Source organism: Anopheles merus, chromosome 2R (assembly GCF_017562075.2).
Source record: "Anopheles merus strain MAF chromosome 2R, AmerM5.1, whole genome shotgun sequence".
Lineage (NCBI taxonomy): Eukaryota > Metazoa > Arthropoda > Insecta > Diptera > Culicidae > Anopheles > Anopheles merus.
The window spans coordinates 37,413,835-37,438,952 of record NC_054082.1 but is presented as its reverse complement, the minus strand read 5'-3'; the positions used below and the strand labels follow the sequence as shown (position 1 = coordinate 37,438,952).

The 25,118-nt window shown below is 46.3% G+C and overlaps 5 protein-coding genes and 2 non-coding genes across 16 annotated transcripts; 1 reads left to right on the top strand and 6 right to left on the bottom strand.

Annotated features, from left to right (window-relative positions):
* Nucleotides 1–92: 92 nt before the first annotated feature.
* Nucleotides 93–8,480, bottom strand: LOC121590050 (condensin complex subunit 1). 4 transcript variants are annotated; one of them, XR_006004383.1, is made up of 8 exons: nucleotides 8,210–8,480; nucleotides 7,640–8,090; nucleotides 6,829–7,552; nucleotides 6,355–6,753; nucleotides 4,052–6,277; nucleotides 2,757–3,171; nucleotides 973–1,633; nucleotides 93–616 (listed from the first exon to the last, which is right to left on the bottom strand). XR_006004383.1 is itself a non-coding variant. In XM_041909399.1 (7 exons), exons 1-7 carry the CDS (start codon nucleotides 8,322–8,324, stop codon nucleotides 558–560), a joined length of 4,389 nt encoding a protein of 1,462 aa, XP_041765333.1. In that variant the 5' UTR covers nucleotides 8,325–8,480; the 3' UTR covers nucleotides 95–557. The 4 variants fall into 4 exon arrangements, 2 of the variants coding, with proteins under 2 accessions (XP_041765333.1, XP_041765334.1); XR_006004382.1 differs by having other exon boundaries at nucleotides 1,028–1,633; XM_041909399.1 differs by lacking the exon at nucleotides 973–1,633 and having other exon boundaries at nucleotides 95–616.
* Trnal-aag lies at nucleotides 3,290–3,371 on the bottom strand. Its single transcript has one exon. It is a non-coding gene; the product is annotated as a tRNA-Leu (tRNA).
* Trnal-aag lies at nucleotides 3,837–3,918 on the bottom strand. Its single transcript has one exon. It is a non-coding gene; the product is annotated as a tRNA-Leu (tRNA).
* A 102-nt stretch (nucleotides 8,481–8,582) lies between the features above and the next one.
* On the bottom strand, nucleotides 8,583–9,855 carry LOC121590057. The gene is made up of 3 exons (XM_041909421.1): nucleotides 9,703–9,855; nucleotides 9,283–9,623; nucleotides 8,583–9,209 (listed from the first exon to the last, which is right to left on the bottom strand). Exons 1-3 carry the CDS (start codon nucleotides 9,780–9,782, stop codon nucleotides 8,866–8,868), a joined length of 765 nt encoding a protein of 254 aa, XP_041765355.1. The 5' UTR covers nucleotides 9,783–9,855; the 3' UTR covers nucleotides 8,583–8,865.
* Nucleotides 9,856–9,965: 110 nt separating this feature from the next.
* On the top strand, nucleotides 9,966–25,064 carry LOC121590052 (protein RUFY3). Of its 7 annotated transcripts, none has more exons than XM_041909407.1 (9): nucleotides 9,966–10,031; nucleotides 10,365–10,633; nucleotides 19,408–19,841; nucleotides 19,927–20,177; nucleotides 20,248–20,506; nucleotides 20,604–20,744; nucleotides 21,846–21,943; nucleotides 24,061–24,277; nucleotides 24,355–25,064. In XM_041909407.1, the coding sequence occupies exons 2-9, from the start codon at nucleotides 10,435–10,437 to the stop codon at nucleotides 24,799–24,801; spliced, it is 2,046 nt and encodes a 681-aa protein (XP_041765341.1). In that variant the 5' UTR covers nucleotides 9,966–10,031; nucleotides 10,365–10,434; the 3' UTR covers nucleotides 24,802–25,064. The 7 variants fall into 7 exon arrangements, with proteins under 7 accessions (XP_041765341.1, XP_041765340.1, XP_041765339.1 ...); XM_041909406.1 differs by having other exon boundaries at nucleotides 9,974–10,197; XM_041909409.1 differs by lacking the exons at nucleotides 9,966–10,031; nucleotides 10,365–10,633 and adding exons at nucleotides 14,189–15,342; nucleotides 15,994–16,156.
* Nucleotides 10,717–13,897, bottom strand: LOC121590051 (endoplasmic reticulum metallopeptidase 1-like). Its single transcript, XM_041909401.1, has 4 exons — nucleotides 12,262–13,897; nucleotides 11,652–12,179; nucleotides 11,374–11,588; nucleotides 10,717–11,312 (listed from the first exon to the last, which is right to left on the bottom strand). The coding sequence occupies exons 1-4, from the start codon at nucleotides 13,678–13,680 to the stop codon at nucleotides 10,859–10,861; spliced, it is 2,616 nt and encodes an 871-aa protein (XP_041765335.1). The 5' UTR covers nucleotides 13,681–13,897; the 3' UTR covers nucleotides 10,717–10,858.
* LOC121590056 lies at nucleotides 16,829–19,328 on the bottom strand. Its single transcript, XM_041909420.1, has 3 exons — nucleotides 18,868–19,328; nucleotides 17,732–18,800; nucleotides 16,829–17,670 (listed from the first exon to the last, which is right to left on the bottom strand). Exons 1-3 carry the CDS (start codon nucleotides 19,102–19,104, stop codon nucleotides 17,294–17,296), a joined length of 1,683 nt encoding a protein of 560 aa, XP_041765354.1. The 5' UTR covers nucleotides 19,105–19,328; the 3' UTR covers nucleotides 16,829–17,293.
* Nucleotides 25,065–25,118: the final 54 nt, after the last annotated feature.

Genomic DNA, 25,118 nt, shown 5'->3' with positions numbered 1-25,118 from the left:
TCAATCATTTGATTATTATTATTATTATTAAACCAATTTGTTGCCAGTTAGATGAGAAAGCCGAATTACGCGTATGAACTGTGAATTCCTGCGTGATAAAAGCTGATCCTGAACTGTAAGCGCCAGCCAGCAGCAGCTTTCAAAAACCGCCGAGAAGATCGAATGCTACTGAAATCATCGCCCTATCATCTCTAGGGCTTTCTATGTCAGCATGAGTCAGGTAAGTGTGTTTTTTTATTTTTGTTAAATACATTCAATTTAACAGCTATTCTTTAAATTCACATTAAAACTATATTTTAGGGTAATAAGTTACTATCAACATTGAACAAAACATACACACCCACCCACCAAACGGCCGCGGTTGTACTGGTGGAAGAGGAGGGCACACACATACACACTAATATGCAAGGTCCCCGCCACGGCGATGCTCGAAGAGGCAGGACTACTTGGACCGAGAAAAGGTTGGGGTTATATGTAGAAAGGGACATTGCCGCTTGTGTGACATGTTGATTAGGAGGATATGTGCCTGACGCGACACAGGATCATTGGGGGCGATGCTACCGTTTCGTTTTCCCACGTTTCGGGGGCAGCTCTTCCTTCTCCTCCTCTTCGTCATCTAGAAGTAAGAAAAGTCATGAGCAAAGAAAGAAAAACGGTATCACATAGCAGACAGTAAAGCTTTTAATGGATCAAAAATAGAAGGTGGTGGGTGTGTATGTGTATGTGTGGATGGAGAGTAATATGTGCTAATTAAATAGCAAGCTTATGACGAGGTTGTACAAACAAGAGTAAATAAGGGTAGTAAGCAGGAAAGATCAACATAATAATAATGCCCTAAACTAATGTTTGTTTAGTGTAGGGAGATACTTCTGCACCACTTGTACCACAAAAGCATAATGTTTTGTTAAAAACGTACAACGCTATCTGTATTATTTCATATATTTAAAATCAAAATAGAATTACAACACTTACACACACACACACCAAACCGCCCTGGGAGGAATTGGTATCCTTACGAATCTACTACCTTTATTCCTGCAATCAATGGCAAACTACTTTTGCTAAAGGGGACTGGACTATCTGTTACACGCTATACGTGCTATGCGTACTAAGCATACCGGAAACGACTTCTGGTTTGTTGCGAAGTAATTCATACTGCTGCAATATATGTTTTACTATGGCTGCCCAAATTTTGTATAATTTTTAAAAACGAACATATTCTACATCTTTTGATATACTCTGTACGCAATCAATAGTAGCGAACGCAGGACTGTCCGTGACAGTGAAGGGCTTAAAATGTTTAACCCCTTTATATAGAAGAAACACGTGCCACACGCGGGGCCGGGAAGGCAATGCTGGTCGAGAAAGCTGCTTCTACCGCGCCGTTTATAATCGCTGAAAACATGTGGCTCGGCTAGGAATTTGGCTTTGGGATGTGGATGAGTAGTGGCAGAAAAGTAGATTGATTTTAGAGGATGTGTTTTCACACACACACGCACTCTCTCTCTCTCTCTCTCCACCTCTCTCTGTCTCATACACTTTTTCTCGCACCCTCTACAATTTGCTCATTCTTCCCCCCTATGTTTGGCGGCGAATGTTCTTTTCTTTTTGCGTCTAGTGTCGGGCTCAATGTCTAGAACGAAAATTGAGAGAAAGGGATACATTTTAGTCCAGTAACAAGTACAGCACAAAAACAAAACAATAAACGAAATGTATGTGTCTTGTTGGATGCGGTTGCGTTTGCCATTACATTACGGACATTTAATACCCCACCCGTACATAAATAGACAGCGAACATTGGCCATTAAACAGAACAAAAACAACTGAGGAAACAAAATGGGGGGAAATATAGGGCAGCGCAACATTATTATGCTTACTCTTTTTCAATCTTTAGCCTGCAATGTTGGTTCATTTTTCTGATATTGTATAGTGGTTAACACACAGCATTCTCTGTATGGTAATGAATTTTCAAAACACACGTTATATTTTTGCAAAGCTATCATTTTATTAGCACGTGCTGTCCGTCCGTCCGCACCACGTGTTGGATTAGTTTGACTTGTATCAAATTTAATGGAACCCGCAACAGAAGGGCTTGTCTGTGGTAATGTTCGGGAGATGGTTAACCAAGTGATTTCAAAACGTACAATAATACGCAAGCGATTATGATAAAAAAGAACCAATGTTTCCATCAACACGTGGATACTCTCTCTCTCTCTCTCTCTCTTTATCCAGTATTTAGTATTGAGCAAGTCCATGGTACGCGAAAAAACACACATTACAAAATGCAGTACAAATTTGATTGAAAACAGAAAGTAAAAAGAAATAAGAAAAGCATTTTTCCTGTCGCGGACAATTTAATTAAATAATAATTCCACAACACACACACGCACACATAAAGTATAAATGCAAATGATCGTACAAACACATCATCATCCACCGGTATTACAACACCTCGCCATAAGCGCGATAATTAATCTTTTCGTGCTCACTTCGACGATTAATCTTCAAACGAACGATCTCCAGTATTATGTCATGAGTTCTTCCTTTTGTTAAATGTGATTTTTGTGCGCGCTTCAATGTTGTATACAGCATGTGGATGTGCGCCAGCGTTTGCGGGTATTTGGGTGTGTAAATGTGGCGGAATAAGAAGCAGTGAATATAATATCTCTAGTTTACTTATTGGAGGACAAAGGAATCGACTATAAAGCTAAACTACACCGACAAACCGACGGTATGACGAGACGTTCGACCTTTACCTGAATTGTCACTTTCGATGACTTTGGTAATCTTCATATTCTGGCGTGCCCTGGCCATAGATCGCGAACTCGATGCGGGGGGCAGATTTTCTTCCTCGCTGTCGCTGTCTTCCTCGTCGGACGAGTCTTGTACCGCTGCCGCTTTGCCGCGGCGTCCCGCTGGTTTACTGTTGCCGGGTTTCTTGGAAGTTTTATTTGCTCGGCCGGCCACTGATGGTTTAGTTCCTCGCTCGACAGTCTTTGCTCGCCCTCTTCTTGCTGCTGCGTTGGATGTTTTATCCGAGGTGGAAGCAATTTCACTGTTCGCTTCATCTGAGGAACCTCCCGCAGCGTTGTTACTGCCTGCAGCATCTCTAGTTTCATCGCGTACCTCCAGACATTCCTTTAGTCGCGTTTCAAATTCGCCAACTGCGTTCTGCAATGGTTAGATGAATAAAAGATAAGTAGTTAAATGTTAGCATAAATAAATTGAGTCTTTTGGAATATTGTTTTGTCATTATGAGAAAATGACACCGCGGAAAAAAACTCCCTCTTGGCAGCGGTGGGATTCGAACCCACGCCTCCGAGGAGACTGGTGCCTTAAACCAGCGCCTTAGACCGCTCGGCCACGCTACCTCCTTGCCAGCCTCGTGCTCAATGCCCTACAGTTTCTTTCGCACGCTTCACACAAAGCTCAGGGTTGTAGCCCGTTCAGTTTATAGCTAGTGTCGTACTTAGCGCAGAACAACTGATTAAATAGTTGTTAGGCATATTTCAGGCGTGGCAACTACAAACGTGCCTTGCTCTGTACAACACATTAATAATATCAATTAAAACATTCTATTAAAATAGCCAATCTGTTCAAATTATCTTCATTTAACGAAAATTCAATTTTCCATAAACCAACGCGTACGTAATAAAAGTAATATTATAGCAGAAAATGCTTTACAAGTATGTGTTTGATAAATCACGGCTATCCATCTCTTTAAGATTGATATTTTATTCTATACCATCGAATAGAACATAGATAATCGAATTGAAAAAATATAATAATTGCTCAAGGTAAGTAACGTAATTCGTCCCAAAAAACTATCACATCTGTGGCAGCGGTGGGATTCGAACCCACGCCTCCGAGGAGACTGGTGCCTTAAACCAGCGCCTTAGACCGCTCGGCCACGCTACCTTCTTACCCTCTCCACTCCAAATTCACTATATAACCCGACTCAGCTACTTTTCGTGTTCTATTTGTGAATATTTTTCAAGATCGCGAAAATGACAACAACCAACAATGCAAATGAATTAATATATCTACATACCTTTAGTTCCACCTTCGCCAGCTTGTTCGTGTTGCTGATAATCGTTCGGAATGACTGGTAAATCTCCTCGTGCTGCACCTTATCCTTAAAGCAACCAATGTTTTCGCTCAGCTTCTTGATCGTCTTCTCGTTGTACGAAAGCAACGATAGGCAAAAGGCAATGTCTCGCCACTGCCGCACCTCCTTCGTTACCCGGAACCGGAGACACAGCTTCTCCACCAAACTCTCGATCTGTTTGTCCTTATTGATCAGTCCGATGATGTATCGCATGATAATGTGGTACTTTTCCTCCTCAAGGTCCAGATTCGGGTCACTCAGGCGTGAAATTATGTCCGGCAGCACGTTGTACAAAATGTTCGATTTGTTCGCAATTTCCTTGAAGAACTGTTCCGTGATGGTGCGAATGTCCTTTACCGGATCGACGATGCAGAGCGCCAGGTCCGAAATCTGCCCCTTGACGCGTATCATCTCGTGCAGGATCAGATGAGACAACATCTTCACCGCCGTCATACGCAGCTCCACGTCCTGCTCATACAGCGTCGAGTACATGTGCTTTGTCCACGGTTCAATCACGTTTGGAAAGCGGAAGGTAAAGTCCGACAGACCGATCATGATGTTGCATTTAATGTTGGTATTTTTCGTGTGCTTGAAAATGTTCATCAGAAATGGCATGTTATCTTCACAGAATTTGGACGATACGGCCATCAGACGGATCAGCGTCAGAACGGCCGCCTTTTGTAGCATTTCGTCCCGATAGCGGTTCGGAAATTTGCACACCTCCAGCACGGTAGGAATTAAACGGTTCAGCAAATTGTCCCTACCATAGAGCAGTTCCTGCTCGCAAATGTAGTTAATCTCTTCCGCGACCGCATCCTCTGCCGTGGCACCGCTCAACAGTTCCTCTTCCGGCTCGGCCTGCTCCGGACCATTGCTTCCTGCTGCTCCGGTTGAACCGGACAGACGCTTCAGCGCATTGCTGGCCGATACGTTCATGGAGGTAGAGAGCGTTTTTCTCATCTGTGCTGCCGTTCCGGCACGGACCGGCGTCGCCATCACACTCTTGTTGCCCGCCAGGGCGGCATTTTTCTTCTTCTGATTTTTCAACTCTTCCTTCAGTTCCTGCCGATATTTCATGTTGCTGTACACGTCAATATCTAAATAGATCATCTCGCGCATTGCAACGTACCCGATGGTAAAGACAAATCGGGCTGCCAAAAAGTGAGGAATGTCTAAAATCAGCTGCTCTGGCTGTGTCATGTTCTGCGATCCACGGCTGTTCTGTTCTTGCGTGGATCCCGATATTTGACTCATCTGCGACATGCGTATCTCTTCGGAGCTGGCGTCTGCTGTGCTCGATTCCGCGAGCTTCTGCAGCCGCTCGTACAATGCTACCACGATCGATTGCGAGAGCAGGTCTGGTGTTTTGACCATTTTGTAGATAAAATCAAATACCTTGGTACCGATATCGTCAAAATTATCAACACGCGAGCAGAAAAACAGCTTTGTGTACAGATCGATTACGTGCTGCACGGTAGAGGACGTGTGATCGAAGCGCTTGTAATATTTCGAGCTGTTTGTTGCCGGCGGAATGGAGTTGATAAGCAAGTCTAACGTGGCGACAAAAATTCGAGGATCTTTGCGTCCCCGCTCCTCGAATCCGATCGTTTCCAACAGGCGCTGGTTAGCCGTTACAACCGACGGTTTCGCCGCCGATACCATCACCAGTAGCTGAAGCGCTTGACGCGATTCCTCCGGCGACACATTCTCCAGCTTGAGGGTAAAAATTTCGAACAGAACCTGCACCATCTGTGCATCGATGTCACCGTTTTCGACCCACTCCTGTACGAGCACCTCCATTGCCGTGTACTGGCCACGGGTCAGATTCGTAAGGAATTGGCTCAAATTGCGTACCACTTTGACCGTGTGTGCCCGGCCCTGCAGATTCGTCTCAAACAGCACCCGTTTGTAGGCGGCAGTTACATTCTCGCGCTTCTCCTTGTCGGTTGACCACACGAGATAAAGCATCTGCTGCATGCCCTGTTCTGTGCCTTTGATGCCGAAGAGATACGCCGAGGTAAAAAAGTCGATTGCGCCATGAACGTCCGATTGAGACTTTGACATTAGCATCTCCAGCAACTTCGGCACGGCATTCGATATTAGCTCTGAGAAGCGGATAGAATCGTGCAGGAAGTTGACCGAATTTTCCACCTTCTGGAACTCGGCATTCTGGAAGCGGAACAGATAGTGGAAAATTAGTACACTTAAAGAGTGTGAATCCTTTCCAATAGACTTTCAATCATTACCAGTGTCACATTCGTATGACCATGAATGAAGTAGCTTTTTAGCAATGTGATGTAGTACATGCACTGATGCTCGAACGTCATCTCTTTTCGCTGTTCACTGTTACCAAGCGCATAATCGGCCCGCTGCACCAACCGTACCAGTTCCTGATATTTTTCCTCCTTTAGCAACGAGATGATGCTCTCGGAAAGCAATTTTACATCGGCTTCGGTTGCTGTTTCCAGATCTTCTGGCTCCTTGCCAAACAACTCCGTTAGTGTTGGGTACATCTGCACCACGATTTCTTCCCATTCCTCTTCAACCGCTTTCATTTTAGTATCTTGCTCCACCAGCTGAGTGCGAAGATCCTGTAGCTTTTTATCTTCCTCCTCGTATTGGGCCCTTAGCTCAGCCAGAGACAGCTGTAAATAATTTATTTAAAATTATAAATATTAAAATTGTCACAGTGCGTCGTCGGCCTTCCGTTGATTTCGTACCTTTGCCGAAAAAGGATTGTGTTCTAGGAAAGCTTTGATCAGCGCAATGGCTTGCTTGCGTACAAGAAGCGCTTTATCCTCCAGCCGCTCGACGGCCACGTGCAGCACCTTGTGTATCCATGCCAACGGGACAGAATTGTGCTCCTTGAGATTCAACCATATCTGCAGTACCTTCGACCGCACATGGGCCGATATATCCATCATGTGGTTGAGCAGATCCTCCAAAAACTCATCTCGCGTCTCCTTCAGCTCATCCGACAGCTCTTCAGACGTGAGCTCACTGACGATCGCTTCGCCCATTATCTGGAGCACGCAGTTGCGCAGTGTGTACGATTCCAGATTCAGCAGCTCCTCGCTCAGCGTCGAGAGATGCGGTATCATCAGCTTCGGCGCAAGCGTACCAAGCTCGACCAGAAAAAGGCTGAAAAAGCGTGCCGTCTGCTGATCGGCCGAGTCGACGCTTAGCCGTTCGATGATTTCCTTGATAATGACGGGATAGATTGTCTGTATACCGAACTCCTCGTAGAGCAGCAATACTCCAGCCGCTACGGAAGGGATTGCCGCTTCGATGTGTTCGAGAATCTGCAGAATGCGCACGGGAAAGGCAAGCGAATGATTGTAGCGCTTGATCGCGGTTCCCAGAATTTGAAACACACTGTCCGCGGTGCTGCGATTCCGCACGTACGATTGCTCCAGCGTCCGATAGCAGATATCACAAATAACACTAATGGGGAAAGTAGAAGAGAAACAGCACACGCATAAAAAAAAATCTTTTGCAAAACGATCGTCTGGAGCACTGTTCACCACTCACTCTACAAATGATTCCTCACACACCGGCGGATCCCACAGCTTCTCCAGCGGAAGCTGCAACAAATTGTACAGCTGGACGACGCATTGGTACCGTTTGTTGTCCCAATCCAACGCCTCCAGCTGCTCGTTGGCCGTCTGCTTTTTGCTCTTCTTTGTTGTCAGCTTCTCGCTGGCGGCATTTACATGCGCATCGATTGCCTTCACCAGGCCGTTCACGAGGAAGGCTAACATTTTGACCGCATTCAGTGCGGACTGCCGATCGGTGGTGTCTATCTCCTTCCGGGACAGCAGGTCCGCCATCGTACTGCCGAGCTTGTCGATAGCACCGTAGAGCTGATCGTAGGCACGCAGCAGATGCGTCCCTGCCAAAGCCTTCTCATTGTCGATTACCGAATAGAACGTATCGAAATGGTCGAATATAGCGAACGGGTCGCTCGAAATCACTCGCGAAGCTACAATACAAAATATGAATTAATATCACAGAAATGCCAATTTTGTTTTCTACGCCATTTATTTATTTTTTCTACGCTAGAGCGCCCCGCGCGCGCCTGTCAGAGACACCCTGGCTTACCCTTCAGCGCATCCGGGACTTCGGCGGCGTCAAGTACTCGACCGACGCAGTAATGGTTTTTATCCGACCGCAAAAGCTCCGCTCTTGCTTGAGGTATTATAAATTGCCACTCCATTGCATTGCACAGTACACCGACCAAATCAACACTTTGCTTTACAGTCCAGGCACGACGCTGCAATTCCGCACTCTATTTCACTTGTTTTTTACAGCAAGCAAACAATGCGCTGTTCGGGGAAGCCACCGTTACGCCAAATTCACGGCTTGGTATGATAGGCAGTGTTGCCAGGCAGCGCATAAACGAGCAGCCATTTCAAGTACGGCAGCGATCACTGTCTTTTTATGTGTTCATCAAAACTGCATTTATGTTGTTACATTTATATTTGTAAAATTTTTATTATTTACACACATTCCGGAACAATTAGAGCGATGATATATCGTTAAACATAATCTGAAAAATAAAACCTGTACATGCGAACGTACTGGCAGCACGGACTTTGAATTTGTGACAGTTATGCGAGGGGTACGACAGTGTTCTGATTCCGCTACACTGTAAACCAATGGCACCAACACTTTGTTCGTTTTTGTGATGGAAAATTTGTTTGAATGAGCAAAAATCTACCATGAATTTTTCCCCTACAGCTACGAAAAAAAAATTTTTACTTTTTACCCAGCTTTTTCGAACTATTTCCCCGCACAACATTCCGATGAGTACCTCCCTTTCCCAGCGGACAGGTCCTACATTCACTTTCGGGAGTTCGGCTTGCCGCGACCATCCGGGCAATTGCAATGACTGAGCTGTTAACTGATTCAGCGGGACAATTTACTGACCGGTCACTGTAGTCGGCTTTCAGGAAAATGGTTTGCAGTGTGGTTTTTGAAGCTTGTGGTGTTGTACTTTTCCGCGCGCTCGTTGCTATTAGTAGCTGAAGGGGCTGCATCGTTGGTTCATCTGAAGATGGAAAATCGTACGTTGTGATCGTACTAATCGAACTGGGTTGATCTGAAATCAAGAAATAGAATTCGTACATCACTAATCGGACGACATACACTCTGCACTATCCATGATTCCCTACCTTTCAGTAATAGTGTGGGAACATTAATAAGCGATTGTGCACTAATGATTTTGTCTTCCATTTTGCACAATTTATTGTGCACCGTCGTGCTGCTGCTATCATCGTATACTAATTTTTCCGCTTTGGGGGAAGCTTTTACTTGTCCATCCTTACGCGAAATGTGCAATTTATTCTTCAAATCCTGCACCACCTCCTGCAGGCGCTGTCTGTCGGGATACACAGCCCTGTTCAAGTGTTTTGCACAAATGCGATTGATGTTATCATCGGAAAAGTTCTTCGTGCTTATAATGTCCTGCGTTAAACGGTACAGGAAATGGGACAGTTCTCGATCTTCTTCAAATCTGGAAGAATTAGAATGGAATTAGAAAAACACACAATTATCGCGAGTTCGCGTTCAATGGGTGAACGCAGTTCCCCTACGGCTCTAAATCGAACTCGAATGGCCGAGTCGTCAGGGCGGATTGTTTTTTATTTCTTCCACAAATTTTGCATTGCTCCATTTTCCACCAAGTTGTAAAAAAACTGCATTATTAAAAGGAAAAATAGCATTCTTTGATGCACAGCTACGAAGAATTGACACTGCACGCAACATGCAACAACACCAAGCTTAACCACCGTGCTCAGCCCTGAACGAATGACATTTGGTCTGTTTTTTTGTTCCTTCTTGTACGGGAATCTGACAAGTGTCCGTGTTTTTATTTATTTACAGCAACATCTGGGCCAGGAAAAGTTGTCCCTCAGCTTCGACGGTAGCTTTGTGCGGTCGTTTTTAGGAATAGGAAACGAAACCATAAAATCAAACCATATCTATATCATCTATCCTTAAAAAAACAGTGCACGTTTGTTGTTTGCGTCCATATTCGTAGGATTTGTTCTGAAGAGAGCTATCGTTTTTCGGGAGTTCAACAAGTGCAAGTACGTCCCTCGAATGTTGCTGTGAATTGATATTAACACCATCGCAGAGTGAAAGTGTGTACACATTTGTATCTGTGTATGATTGTGGTGCTATCGAAATTCACATTTCGCAGTGTGTGTGTGTGTGTGCGATTGTTTTGATCAGTGATTGTTCTTATCAATCGCAGTATCTCTTTTGCCATGGTGTGAGTGTGTTTAGTGTAGTGTAGCAATCATAACAAAAATCAGTGTACCACGATGAGCAGCGATAGGCTTCTGTTTAGGAATCCGAGCGAGGAGGAATCCCTTTCCAGCACTCCGATCAGTAAATCGCCCTCGCTGGCGTCGATTCGCGAAGGATTAACGCGCCGGGAGAGCTACTGCTCGCTGGCATCGTACTCCACCGCTAGTCCGTCGGCCAACGATGGCGATGGTGCAAGTAGAAAGAAGCAGGTCGGTAAGTACCCGTTCTATGTGTTGGTTTTTTTCGACTTCTTTTCGAATGCTGTCAAGTGCAAAAAAACAAACACACCCCATTAGTGCGGAGCGCAGGAGTGTAACAATCCCGTCAAACGTTATTTATCGATCGGTTTATTAAAATTTACATAATCGAACGGACAGCGTAACCGTTCCATCCCCGTCCCCAATGGGAGGGTGAGTTGCAGAGCCATGGGAGCGGGTATCAGAGCGGAAACACACTCACCAGCGCCACCGATGGGACGACGTGCGACCAAGAAGGGAATTTTGCTAGCAGCTGCTCGAACTCGGGCGTATGCATGTGATGGTACTCCCAGAACTTGGTCGTAACCACAATGTCCACCAGCTCGCCGGTAGGCTTCGGTTGGTCGTACCGCAAATCGAGCGTCACGTTCCACGCCTTGCCCGGCAGGCCGTGTGTGATGAACACAAAATGGCCCTCCCGACCGCCGAACTTGGCGGGCCGGGGCACATGATCCAGCAGCGACCATCCGACCAACTGTACGCCCTCCTTCGGCCCTACCACGATCGACGACTGTATGCTTCCTTCCATCGCGAACAGCAAGCGCTGAGTGTGCGAATCGAGCTGCTCGGTGCCGAGATAAGCCATTGTGACCATGTTATCGTAGAGCGGTTCGGGTCCAGGCAGCCAGTAATTGCTGTGAAAATATCGACACATTTTAATCTAGTCCGTGCATGATGGTGGGTGGTTTTACTCACTTGAAACGCATCTGATGCCAGAGAGAGTAGAAGGGAAGCGCGCAGAACAGCTCCGTCTGGCACGAGTCCATCTGACGCATCGGAGTTAGGCTTTCGCCCGGTGCCACGAACTCTTCGATCGTGGCACGCGTGTTTCTATCCATCTCCTGGAAAAGGAATCCCGAGTCGGTGCTCTTGTACAGGCCGAACTCATCGTGAAACACTCGGAAAGTGTGCTGAAAGGATTATGGGAGTGAAAACAATGTTCAAAAACTGCGATTACCCGCTCACAGGCTCACCGTTACGTAGTGTCGCTGGGGGGTCGGTTCCGTGGCCATACTCTCATCCCGATACGGCATTCCGAGGGGGCTTAAGCATGCCAGCACAAGCGTTAGCACGATGATGGCGGACAGTTTGGCGGTGAAATTCATCATTTTGCGCAGCTGAGCGATGAATGGAATTAAATAGCTGCAGCAGAGAAGCGTGCCGCCAGCGGCTAGCAGCGAGATAAACACTTCCGGATTGCGCGACCCTCCAAATCGACCCGTGATCGGTACGAACAGTGCAATGAGCACGTTGTAAAAGTTAGTGGCCCAGAGCAGTGCGGGCAGCTGGCCGGCTAGGTGAATGTACATCCAAGCCCGATGCGTTCGACTTGCGTTGAAGAGCAGGTTCAGCGTGGAGGATGCAAGGGAGCAGACAAGTAGCACCATAGGAATGTAGCCGCTTCGGTAGCCGGCCACCGTAGCGGCAAGCGTTACGACACTCCAGAACACATTCACACCAACCAGCCGGGCCTGGGTCATTTGACCGAGCGACAGATTGCTCTGCAAATAGGTACAACGAGACAAAACGTATGCGATGATGCTCCAAAGCAATGCGTTACGTGTGTGTAGACATTCTGATTACCTTACTGTTGGTGTAGAAAGTGGTCAGAAACAGGTACACGAAACAATGCGACAGTAGCGCCGGGCAGCAGTACAGTCCCAAGATCAGATGGGTGTTCGTGTACCAGGTCATGCTTTTTCCGAAAAAGTCCAACTGGCGCGCAATGGTGGTACAAGCGATGATACTGAAAACGGTCCCAAACACGGTGCCTACTAATCCGACGATAACTTCCCGCAGAACGTCATCGAAGCGCGCACGGGCAAAGCACATCAAAGGCACGATAAGGGAAAGTACCACCACTGCCAGATTAATCAAACGGCCACTGGAGGCAGAGTAATGCACAAACGCGAGTCCAATAAAGTCGAAGAACACGGTCTCCCCGACCGGTAGGTCGGACGCGGCCAGCTCATCACTCTCGGCCAGATCGAGCGTCAGGGCGAGCACATTGTCGCCGGTGCGCTGCAGCACATCGAGCGAGAGAAAATCCATCGAGTCGTAGCGCGTGTGGTACCGGTACCCGTTCGCGATGTGGGCAAAGTCCATCCCGGGCACCTCGCCGTAATCGCGAAACATTCGAAAGTCCGTATCGGAGGGAATGAGGCCTAGCTGGAAGATCTCCTCCCCGACGGTGTGTGCGAACGGATGACGGATGGCACGCGCGTACGCCTCAATGAGCCAGGGATAGTGGGGCCCAGCTTGGAACAGTACCTCCTTGCCACCGGATCCGGACGATTCCAGGTTGAGAAAGGCGCGCACGTCAGCCGCCCACGGATGCTGCGTGATGAAGCCGTGTGCCGCCTGTAGCATCGTCTCTTCCGCACCGTTGAACAAAAACGTTACCGTGTGGCGCGTACGCACCGGTCGACGGGACAGGACGCGCAGAATTTCCAGCATCACGGCACAGCTGGCACCATCGTCGCTAGCGCCCGGGCTGCTTGCCACCGTGTCGAAGTGACAGTTCAGCAGCAAAGCATGCTGGCGCACATCGCTTCCGGCCAGCCGTACCACCAGGTTCTGCACGTTCCGGTACACGCTGGTCATCGATTGGTTCAGCAGCGAGATGCTAAACGCTCCCGTCACTGTCTGGCTGTCCACTTCGAGCTGTTGGCCGTCGTGTTTCGACGCGTTGATGCGCTGTACCTCTTTGAGTAGAAATTCGTACGCCAACACTTCGTTCGCCTGGCTTCCCGCTGGTTTAGGTCCAAGGTCGTTGAGCGTCTTTAGGCTGGCCCATGCTCGCTCCGCTATGAAAGCGTTCGGGGCGCGCTCCAAATCTCTCACCGTCAGTGCCGGGGGCAGCCGGGTGCCTAGATAGCTCGTCAGTAGCCCACAACCGACCACAATCAGCAGAGCACCGTACACCGCACCACTTTCGAGGTGGTGCAGGTTCTTCACCTGCTGCTCATCCTCCTTAAACCGGACACGCTTTTGTTGTGGCATTGCCGTTGTTCGTCAGCCGTTCTTTTCTACCGGGGAAACAGCTCTGTCAGCTGTGCGCTGGACGGGGTTCACGAAAGAACTGGCTGACGTTGCATGGTTTTACCCCACGGACGGACACGCGGCCGCTTCACAGTGGCGGTGGCGCTTTATCGCCGTCCGATGTACGATAGCAAAAGCGGTCGAGGTGTTGTTGTCTTATCGCAGTATCGTGCGCATGGGAGTGTGCTTTTCTACTGTTTGTCACGGTGTCCGATGCTCTTCTGTATCGACCAATCGTTGTCGAGCGCGTCGTGTGCACTTTGGAGCTAATGCTTGGGTGTGTTTGTGAGAGGGAGTGCTTCAGTGTGTGCGGCTTTTGCCGGGTGCATCGGGTAGTTGATGGACAGTATGGCATCGATCGCGTCCACTCTAGAGCTACAGTGCAGCCGTACACAAATTCATTCGATTGTGTATACTTGTTGAATATTTTACATTTTTTTCACATATGTGTGTAGTTGTTGGGTGTGCTTATCCTTGATTCCTTTACCATCGAAAATATAAATACTATCCCGAAAAGCTTATCAAGCGAGAGCGATAAGCGTGTTGTTTTATCTAGAATTAAGTGTAAAGTTGCATGTATTCCAAATCATGGCCATTCGGAACGTTGCGGATCGTACAAATACTGACTAAAATTGTAATCTCTCATTCATATCATACCCGTGCCTTTAGATACATCATTCAATCATTTCACATGTATTGAAGCAACACATTCTCTTGCGTCGAACACGTACTTTTCTATGGTAGGGAGGCTATGCCAATTGTCTTACATAAAAAGTGCATCTGCTGCAATACCTTTCCGCCTGAATTGCGCTCTTTGTCCTCACTGCCACTGGTGAGTCACACCGTTGCGTGTAAATTAGCCTACCAATACATCTAACACCGTACCACGAACGTAAACAAACGATGCTTCCAACTGCACCGGCACTATACGAACATGAGGATGTGTGGAACGGTTCTGTCTTTCATTCTTCCCTCCGTGCATGTGCGTGCGTGTGAAGTACCCATCGCCGTGCGTTTGTTTTGTTTACTACCCTTTCTTCTCGATGGAAAGTAACAGGAAGCAGTCGGAACATGGAACCGGTCGGTGGGTATGGAGCGCGTTGGCGGATTCAGAAGACATGCGATTGCGCATGTCCTTCTTCTGTGTCGTCGTACACAACACAACACCGTCCCATAGTGCAAATGTCAAACCCTTGGTAGTTGGTTTCTTCTGCAGCTGCCCTACAGTTTCATTCAATCCGTCTGTCCACGCTCGCTGGTCTAGCGTTCGTACCACAGCAGGCGTTGAGTTTGGTGAAAAATCGATAATTTTAGCCAATGCAGAACGACCGCGGTGTAGTTCTGCCAGACTGCAACGTAATTTGTACGCTGGTTTAGGGCAACAATATGCAGTAATTGTGTGTTTTTTGGATAACGCTGGATAAGGAGAATATCACACCGACTAGATAACGTTGGTGTTGAAGTGCCCATTTGCTCCAATGCAATACTGTCCTCGTGACGACAAAAGGTGAACGAAAGTGCGTTACCAGACGGCAAAATATTTCAATCGACACCGGACAGTTTAACCACAGCAGCAAAACGGAAACATTGCTGAGTCACCCGTTAGGCTCCGTAAATCGCACTGTAAGTAGCCATTAAAGGGTAACCGTTCCCGTACCCCCGGCATACAAAAGCATGGCATTGGCAAGCGGCGATGTCTCTGTGGGCTCCTTCCATAAACGAAGGCGTCGACGTGACGGAAGCGATGGAGACAGTTAGTAAAAGCAGTTTGGAAGAAAATAGCAAAAATTTGCCTGTAAAGAACAAAACCACAAAGACCATTTAGTTTAGGTAGCTTCTATTTTCAGCATTATTTGACTTGTGTCGTTCGTGCATTAGTTAGTTCTCAATTAAAGACCAAGGTCAAGAGCCAAGGTTCCCAGAGAAAGGGCTGTTTCTAGTAGACAATTATCTTGAGATTGAATCGTTCCTAACACAAACAAAGAAGCAATGCAAAAAACGTAAAGAATAGAAGTCTTCCACGCGCACTAACGTGTAGCCTACAATGTGATGTACTTGTCGTACATGTCTAGATCTTGTTTTCACTATTTAAGAGCCAATGTTAGACGTTAATTTCCAAACTTAACTGCTCTACCGAGAGACCCTTTGCCATGCCTGCTCGCTTGCCTGTGCCTACTGCAATGGATTTACGTTCTCTTCCGCATTGAGTAAATTGTCCTGTTTCTTACCCCTTTTCTACACGACGGTCGACAACCACCCGTTTGCGAACCGTAGCCCAAAATGCGTGCGTTGGGCATTGCACAGCCGAACAACCATCATCAAACGACGGTCGCCAGCAACAACACCACCACCTCCACCTCCTCCTCCTCCACCACCGCCAGCAATGTCGGCAGCGTCGGTGCGTCGACCGGTGGCAGCGCGGCGGCCGGGATCAACGGTAAGAACGGCAACGGAGATGGACACCATCACGGACCGGGTGCCACCCTGATTACGCTGCCCCGTGCCATCCCCGCCGGCACTGGGTCGGCCGGCGATGGACACCACCGCCTACCGGGTGGGCAGCTGCGGACAGCCGGACACGGTGGCGGGGTGGCCGGCGGGGGCAGCGTCAGCGATACCGCCGCCCAGGACACGATCTATCTGTGTAACTTTCGCGTCACCGTCGACGGCGAGTGGCTCTGTCTGAAGGAGCTGCAGGATCTCGATATCAAAGACGGCCAGGCGGGCGGTGGCGGCGGCGGCAGCGGCGGGGCCGATGCGCTGGGCGGCGGCGGAGGTGGTGCGGGCGGAGGAACCAGTGACTGCAACGCACTCAATAGTTTCGGTATAATAGAGAACGTAAAATGCGAAGAGAAGATTATCGAGCGCGATTGGGTTAACTACTACTGTAGGTGCCTTTTTTCTGTACAACAAACTCACACACATACACACGTACATACATTCATCAAATCCTTCTGTTTCTTCCTTTATCATCCTTCTTCGTATGGTTGTGATATGATTTCTGGATTATAATTTATTTGTCTATTTCCATTTTCACTTAGATAACGTGTGATGGTTTGGTTTTCTTGTGTGTTATCAACACAAAGTACCAAAAATGTGAACGCCATACTAGTGTCAAAACTGGTGGTAGATTTTGGAGATTAATTGTACTTTGGATTGGAAGCACACTAATTGGATGTATTATAATTTGCAGTGTTAAGATAGGCACCTTCAAACGGCACTCAAAAGGTTTCGAAAACAGAAATGAAACATCTCCTGACTAAACCCATTCGGCACGATTCTAGACATTGGTTTAATGCTCTCTGCATTTGCTTCAAACATTTAATTTTACCTGCAATATAAGCCATTCGATACATTCCTGCTGGATTTCGAGGGAAAAATCCTGTAGATGAATGTGCACGTCTTCAATGCGATTTATATCTGTTGAGTTCCTTCAGTTTTTATACTCTAACTTTACTTTTTGATTGTTGCTTGGCTGTGCGGCTGTAATTTTTAATCATTCCCACTCCCTTGGTAGTTTTGTAGGTGGCAGGATGCTCCTTTCCAGCATAGGTACAGCATAGGCATTACTTATTTATTCGGACGATACAATCTTTGTCTTTTTGTTGTTCGATGTTCTTAAATTATCGTCACTCCCACTGTACTTCACGGTCAGTGTGGTTGATTCGTCCGAATCTTGATCTGAAATCTCCTTTCCAATACATGAAATGCACCTGCAGAAGTGGGGTCCCTGTTTCCTATTAAGTCCTGATGGTCCTGCTTCAGGATCGTCACTTTTCGGGGTGCGTTGCTGTCTTGGTGAAAAGTGATCATCATTGGCTTCTACATCCATCAGTTCCGTTTTGATGGGCGTGTAATGTTTAGCACCCGATTTCCAGCTTCTTGGTCGTATCCGTTTAATGAATCTTGCGATAGAGGTATTTCGATGCTTTTTGGTCTTGATTTTCGAATCTGAAATAAGAAGCATATTTGTTAAGCGTTTGTGACGTTCAAAACTGTACCTTGCAAATACCATTGATTTTGTCGCTTTTAAAACGGTCATAAACAGTGATATCTTCCTGTTCGCTGGCAGTTCTAGACAGCTGTCGGATGCTGGAAGTCCTTCGCTTCGGCAGTGTTTTTCTTCGTCCATGTGTGAAGCGATTATTGGAGATAATTTTTTGATTCTGTTGCATTTTGAAAACTATATACACAACCAGCAACACGGCCAAGCTACAGCCAGTCCAGATAGTTAGTTTTTTAAGTGTCGATATTTCCGTTGGATTCGCCGATGTAGTTGAGCTATCGAAGAACGATGTGTCATCTTCGTCCAAAATATCGTCCTCTCCGGAATGTTCGTTACTCTTTGTGATTGATTTTTTGGGAAGCTTACGAGCATCTTCTAAGCTTTTCTTTATTCGCAGCACACCCTCGAAGGCAGGATAGAGAAGGGTGTCGTTTGTTAAAATGTATTCCATATGGTAGGACAACCAATCTGAAAGCTCTCGCTGAAAAATGGCTAGTTGGTCCTTTTTGTTTCCAAAACACCTGACGATTTCAATATAGTAGTTCAACAGCATTCTGCTAGAATCTTTCGATTTTGGATTGCAAACTGTTGCGTTGGTGTAATGTGGTATAGATATTAACAATAGCTCCTGCCTTTCAACATCTATTTCCAGGGTAGGCGTCAGTAATCTTGCCGATAGTGATTGGTGACAGTTGTGATCATCAACTTTGAACTGTTTTTCATTTACCGGTTCTACTTTGCTAAGGAAGAGGGATGGATCAAGATCGTAAAATTTCCAGTTGGTTGGCCTATGCCTGAACAATGTTTCATATTTCCTCAAACGTTGTATTGCTCCGTTGGCTACAAAATAGCTTACAAAACCACCGTAATAAGAATATTTCATCACCGGTACAAAATAGCCAAACAGATATGCTCCATAAGCGTCTGCAAAGGCTATTAGCATTAGCTTTCGGACTTTGGAATCATCGAATGCTGCAATGGTTCTATTTTCCAATTGGCTGATAAACTCAATTTGTCGTGTGGCTGTGTCATCACTAAGAGGTTCAAAGTTTGACTGACTGTCGGGTATGAGTTGCTAAAAATGATCAAAACACTGAATGCATTAGTACTCCATTGTACTGAAGTTTTTAATTGCGGTTTACCTCGTAATGACGCTTTGCTTGCATTACCGTTAAATCGTCCGCCGTGAAACAGGTCCGTTCTAACAGCGGTTCATTGTTTAATTCGAAAAGATCGTCGACGATCTTTTCTACTTTGCTCGCGGAAGGCTGGGTGCAGATGATTTCGGGTAGCATCACGCTACTAATTGCTAAGATCAACAGGAAACTGATCGGGGTGGTACCTTTGGGACTGTTCACCGTTAACAAATTCAATGCCATACTGCTACACAATCATTCTTGGACGATATTCTGTTTTCCATCACTTTTCCCCGACACTCGTTTAGCGTTAGTTTCTCCGGAAAATCGGTTGCATCGGTGCAGCTGGGACTGGTAGCACAAGTTTGAGTTTTGTTTGCGTGGCGAAAACACTTGTCAAATCGATGTTATCGTAGAGAAACGCATGGCTACTGCGATGCTGTCAATCGGACAAAACAATCCCAACTCTCCGCCCTCTCTGACAAGCGTTTGTGCATGTACGTATATTTCCTTTTACTTTCCATGTTGTACGGGAACGCACGACAGCTCGCGATCCGGCCTCCATCGAGCGGAGCAATCTGGTGAAGATATGCAAACTGGTGGTGAAGGAATTGCTGGAGCAGTCGCTGCGCTTTGGCCGCATGCTCGACTCGGACCACCTTCCGTTGCAGCACTTTTTCATCGTACTCGAGCACGTTCTGCGCCATGGACTGAAGCCAAAGAAGGGTCTGCTAGGGCCCAAAAAGGAGCTGTGGGACATTTTACAAAGCGTCGAGCGGTACTGCGTCGAAGCGATGGATATTACCTCCTCCGTGCGCGATTTGCCCACGGTACGAACGCACATGGGACGCGCCCGAGCGTGGTTGCGTTTGGCACTGATGCAAAAGAAGCTGGCGGACTATCTGCAGGTGCTGATCGAGCATCGGGATGACTCGCTAGCCGAGTATTACGAACCGCACGCGCTAATGTTGAGCGATGAGGTATGGTAACCAGTTTTCGCCAGTCCTACCCCGGATCGTCTATGCCATCATCTCCTGTATCTCCGCGTGGTTTCTCACATTCTAGATAATTATCATCGTCGGCATTCTCGTGGGCTTGAATGTGATCGATTGCAATCTGTGCGTGAAGGAGGAAGACCTAGACTCGCAGCAAGGTGTGATCGATTTTTCGCTGTACCTTCGCTCAAGCTCTCGCAACAGCCCGGACGAGGAAAACAATGGTGGTGTTGGGGGTGGGATCGATGACAGTGCCACCGGTGCCATGACGGCCGTGCTGGACCAGAAGAACTACATCGAAGAACTGAACCGACATCTCAAGTAAGGGCGCAACACATCGTACAGGCAATTGGTTGAACTCATTCGTGAAACTTGATCGCCTTTCTCACAGTGCTACGGTGGCGAACCTACAGGCCAAGGTTGAATCACTCACTACGACCAACGCGCTCATGAAGGAGGATTTGGCAATCGCACGGAACAGCCTGATGGCGCTGCAAGCCGAAAATGCTGCCCTCCGAAGGGCGTCCCAGCATGGGCACCCGATCGAGGACAAAACGAACGTGCTGGACCGGTTCGATCCTGAGATGGCGGAAACACTGGCGGAAGAGCGCAAAAAACGGCAGGAAATCGAAAAAGAGCTGGATCTACAAGTTAGTGACTCGTTCCGTTCCTTGATAATGGCGAAACGAATGTGCCCTAGTGACCATGCCTATTTGTTCTCTGTTCGACTGTTCTTGTTGTTGTTAGGTATCGCTGAAAGCGGAAACGGAAATGGCCATGAAGCTGCTGGAGAAGGATATACACGAAAAGCAGGATACGATCGTGTCGCTGCGTCGCCAGCTCGAGGATATCAAGTCGATCAATCTCGACATGTACCGTAAGCTACAGGTAATATCAGGGCTTTGGGTATGGGAACTATGGGGTTACACAGGTTTGTATCACGAATCACTTCCAAAGCATTTGGATCACTCGGGGCATGTGATTGTTATATCTTCCTTGGTTAAATTCGCTCTCGGGGCATCTGGTGGGCTTGTGAAAGGAGTGGGTTTCAAATGTGTGTGTATATCCTCTTATTTTCGTCTCCTCAATCGCCACCGACCCAGGAATGCGAGTTGGAATTGACCCAGAAGGGTGAGATGGTATCGCGGTTACAGATCAAAGCATCACAGATCGGGAAAATACTGTCAAATCTGGAACGGAAGGGTGCGGCCGATGCAATGACCGATTCCCAGATCAGCACACTCAACTCGTTCACTGGGGGTGGCGTTTCGTCCCCGTCAGGTAGCGGAACGTACGGGGGTGGGCTAGTGGGACCGCCGAATAAGAAACCGCACCTCAAGATCGGCACCATTCCTCCCTTCAATGCGAACAAGCTGAGGAAATCTCCGTCGGTTGGTGCATCGGCAGCAGCCGCAGCAACAACGGCTGCCGGATCTGCAAGCAGCGCCACAACCACCACTACTACCACTGCTACTACTGCTGCTGCTGCTGCTGCTGCTACTGCTGCTGCAACTACAGCTCCTGCCGAAGGGTCTAACACTACGTCAAAGGGGGTATCAGGGGAAGGACAGCAGTCGGTGCCGGACTTGCAGAAAAGACTATCATCACCTCCGCAGGTGGATCTTGGCGGAAAGCCGTCAGACAGCGAACGAACTGCGGATCTATCGAGTGAAGCTAAACTACCCAACGAATAATCCTTCGACTTTTTCTTTCGGGAGGGTGTATGCTGAATTTATTTATTAAAATACACACACCTTTTTGAAGACTGCTTGGCTGAGATCACATTGAACAGGTTTAGGAAGCGTCAGATCCCTCGGTTTAGCGTAACCAATCCGTGCACTCCTCGTACCCAGGAAGATGAGGAAGCGCAAAGGGGATCGACAACATAATAATAATAATAATAAAACAGCAAATGAGCAAAAAGGGTGTTTATAAACTAACTTATGTATACACAAACATCCACTTCCACCCCATATATTCTTATTGTAGGAGTGCGAAGCGTCGCTGAAGCACAAAACTGAGCTAATGTCGCGGATGGAAACACAGCGCGAATCGATGGCCAGTGCAATTACGCAGCTGGAGAAAAAGTACGCAAACCAAACTATATTTCTATGTTCTTATTGCTACGTTAATTTACCAAGTAGACTTAATAACGATGCCTTTTGCTGCCTAACTTACTGTCTAACCTGTCCTTATACATTATGCTCTTAACCCGACGGTAAAGTACCACAGTTGAATTGAGTTCTTGCCTCCTGAAGTCTTAAATAATAATTCGCTACAACGTATTAACTGCCGTAGCTTCAACCGTAGCTTATGTTCTGAACCACCAGAATGGTCATCTGTCAATAAAGTTCATTGTGTTACGATTGTATGAGTAATATAAATAAAAATGAAAACCGCACTTTTATTTATTCCAAAAATCCTGTAACGAGAGTTGTGTGATCGATTGACAAATATGTAAAACGAAGCGCTTTTACAGCAATTAAAAGCAGTATCTATTGTTGTTTTTTTTCCATTATTGGGATAGATAACCGAAACAGCTGCAAGTCAAAGATTAATAAAAGCTGTACAAAATACGGTACAAATGGTGTTGGATTTTGATAATTATGTTTTTAATTACATTTTATTCAATTTGTGAACAGAAGTTAGATTTTATTCTTCAGTTTTTGTTTATTTCTTTTTGCTTTTTTGTGCGCCAAAATAAATACTTTAAAACTAATTATTAACACATTAAGTAATAATGCCCGTTTGGAACTTGGTTTTAATATTTTTTGCTATTTAAATAACATAAAAAGAATTCCTCTTATTTCACACAACAACTCTAATTGGTTTGGGTTGGTCTAACATTTGTTTTTCGCACTTTGGCTCTATATGGCTCACTGATATCCATATAAAGACTTGGCTAGTTGGAACACATTGGTAATAGGAATCGATCCATGTCCGGCCTCGAAAGAAATGATAAAAATTAAATAAAATTCGCATAGTTTTATTGACGTAAATAAAGTCCTTATTTCCATTAAAACATACGTGCAATCGAAAGAAATTCCGACTAATATATGAAGATTGTGTGGAAATGATTTCTGATGTAAATCGATAGCTTTGGGTAACTTTCATAGTAATACATAAGATGCTACTTAAAAGTTATGGTCAATTTAAACCAAGCTAGATTTTGCTCTAATGAAAGCATGAACAGCATGTTCCCGAGTTACGCGGTTCTCGACCCACGCGTATTCATAGGTACGTGGTTTTGTTTTCTAAATTTAACAGATCAAATGTCTAATCAGTACAATTTGCTTCAACAATGTCCTAATAAATTTAGAAATTCCTTAAAAAATACTCCGCCATAAAATTCCGAAATTACCGGCACGAATCGTATCAGATAAATGATAAAGTGTATAAAAATACTACATTCAATCAAAAATATTGAGCAATTAAAGATATTTTAACTGAAAAACGTGGAATTCGACTTACGCGGATTCCTCGAAAACGCATAAACCGCGTATCTCGGGAACAAACTGTATGCACAATGGGGCTGGTCTAGTGATAGGTGTGTCGGCTCCTATAATGCCGGGCGGGATCGATTCTTGTCGGCATCATCCAGCTTTCCTTCATATTTTGTTGTTTTCATGATTAAAATAGAGGTTTTAAGTCTCTTACGCCAGTTTTCGCGTGGCAAGGATTCATAATTATCTTATTTTAGATGCTTAGGAACCTTATATAGCGCTAGGCTTAGTATGATCGCGCGTCGTATATCGCTACGTAAAAGAAAAATGGTAAACTTGTTGGACTCCGATTAGGTCAGACATGGATCGTCTCTCATTTGGGTCGTCTCCCAGTTATAAAATATCACAGACTGGACTACGGACCTTTGTACTTCAGACAAAACAGAAGGATAAACGTATCTAAACAGACAGGGAAAATAGGGTACAGTAGCAATACGGTCTATTGGTTGGTTATACTACATTCATTATACTCTTTGAACAAATCGATCTGATGATAAGAATGTGTTAAGGAGGAACATTAAAATGCATTCAGGACGAAAACAAACAAACAAGAACTCAATTCAGTGTGGTAAAGCAGAGCTGTAGACCTAAAACCTTCCCTTTGTGTCATAAAAACCCAACACAGTTTCCGTAGTCGTTAGAGAAAGCCTGTAAATGATCGTATCTATTAAAATTGTTCCTATTATTCATCAAACACCCAGATACAGCTCGGAAACTGCGAGCCTGAACGCGTTGCAAGAATCCTCTCAGGCACTCTCACTGCAAGTGATCGCCAGCGAGCAGCGAGCCGCCCGGGCCGAAGCAGATCTGCGCATCGAGCGCGAGTGGCGAACGGCTATGCAGGAGAAGGAAATGGAACACAAGGAAGCGATCAGCGATCTGCAGCTGCAGGTGAAACAATTAATGGACGATTCCAAGGTACATCGACACGTCGTTTAGTTTTACTCATAAAATAAAATATAATCAATTTCCCGTTTCTTTCTCCATCTACGCAGCAACTCGGAAAAGCTAACGTAGAGCTGGAAAAGCTTCGCAGTCAGTGGGCCGAAGATCAGCGCACGCTGGAGGAGCTGGGCGTGCAGCTGAGCGTCAGCAAGCTACAGATCTCGGAACTAAAAGAAAGAGGTGCCGGAGGAAGTCAGCACAGTTCCGACCACACCAAGGGGGACGGAGTAGAATCGGGTGTAGGTGGCACTGGCGGCGGTTGGACACCGGATAAGGTCGTTTCGAAGTGCACCGGTTGCGAGAAGGAGTTTAGCATAACGCGCCGAAAGCATCACTGCCGTAACTGTGGGAAGATATTTTGCTCCAGCTGCTCGGAGCACGTGGCCGCGCTAGGGGGAACGGGTGCGCCGGATCACCAGCAGTCCGGGACACCGAACGGAAGCAGCAAACCGGTGCGCGTGTGTGATCATTGTTGGGAAAAGTTGGCCACCAAGTAGTGGAGGGGACATGGCTTCACCTCCCTCTGTTTTCAAAGGTTTTAATTATTGAAGCGAATCAATTCCAACCACTCGACAAAATGCTACCCGGGATGCCTTATCTATTAGCGAAACTACCATGTGGTGTTGTGCATAATCAGCGTCGTGTATGCAAAATGAAGCAGCAGTAGTAGAGTATCAGCTCGACAAATGTTTCATACATCTTTATATACTTGGAATGTTCGGTAGAATATTTATTTTAATAAATATAAGTACATGTGAATGCTGTTGCTTTTTTGTTTTGTTCTGTACGAATCCATTAAAAATAATTAAAAGTT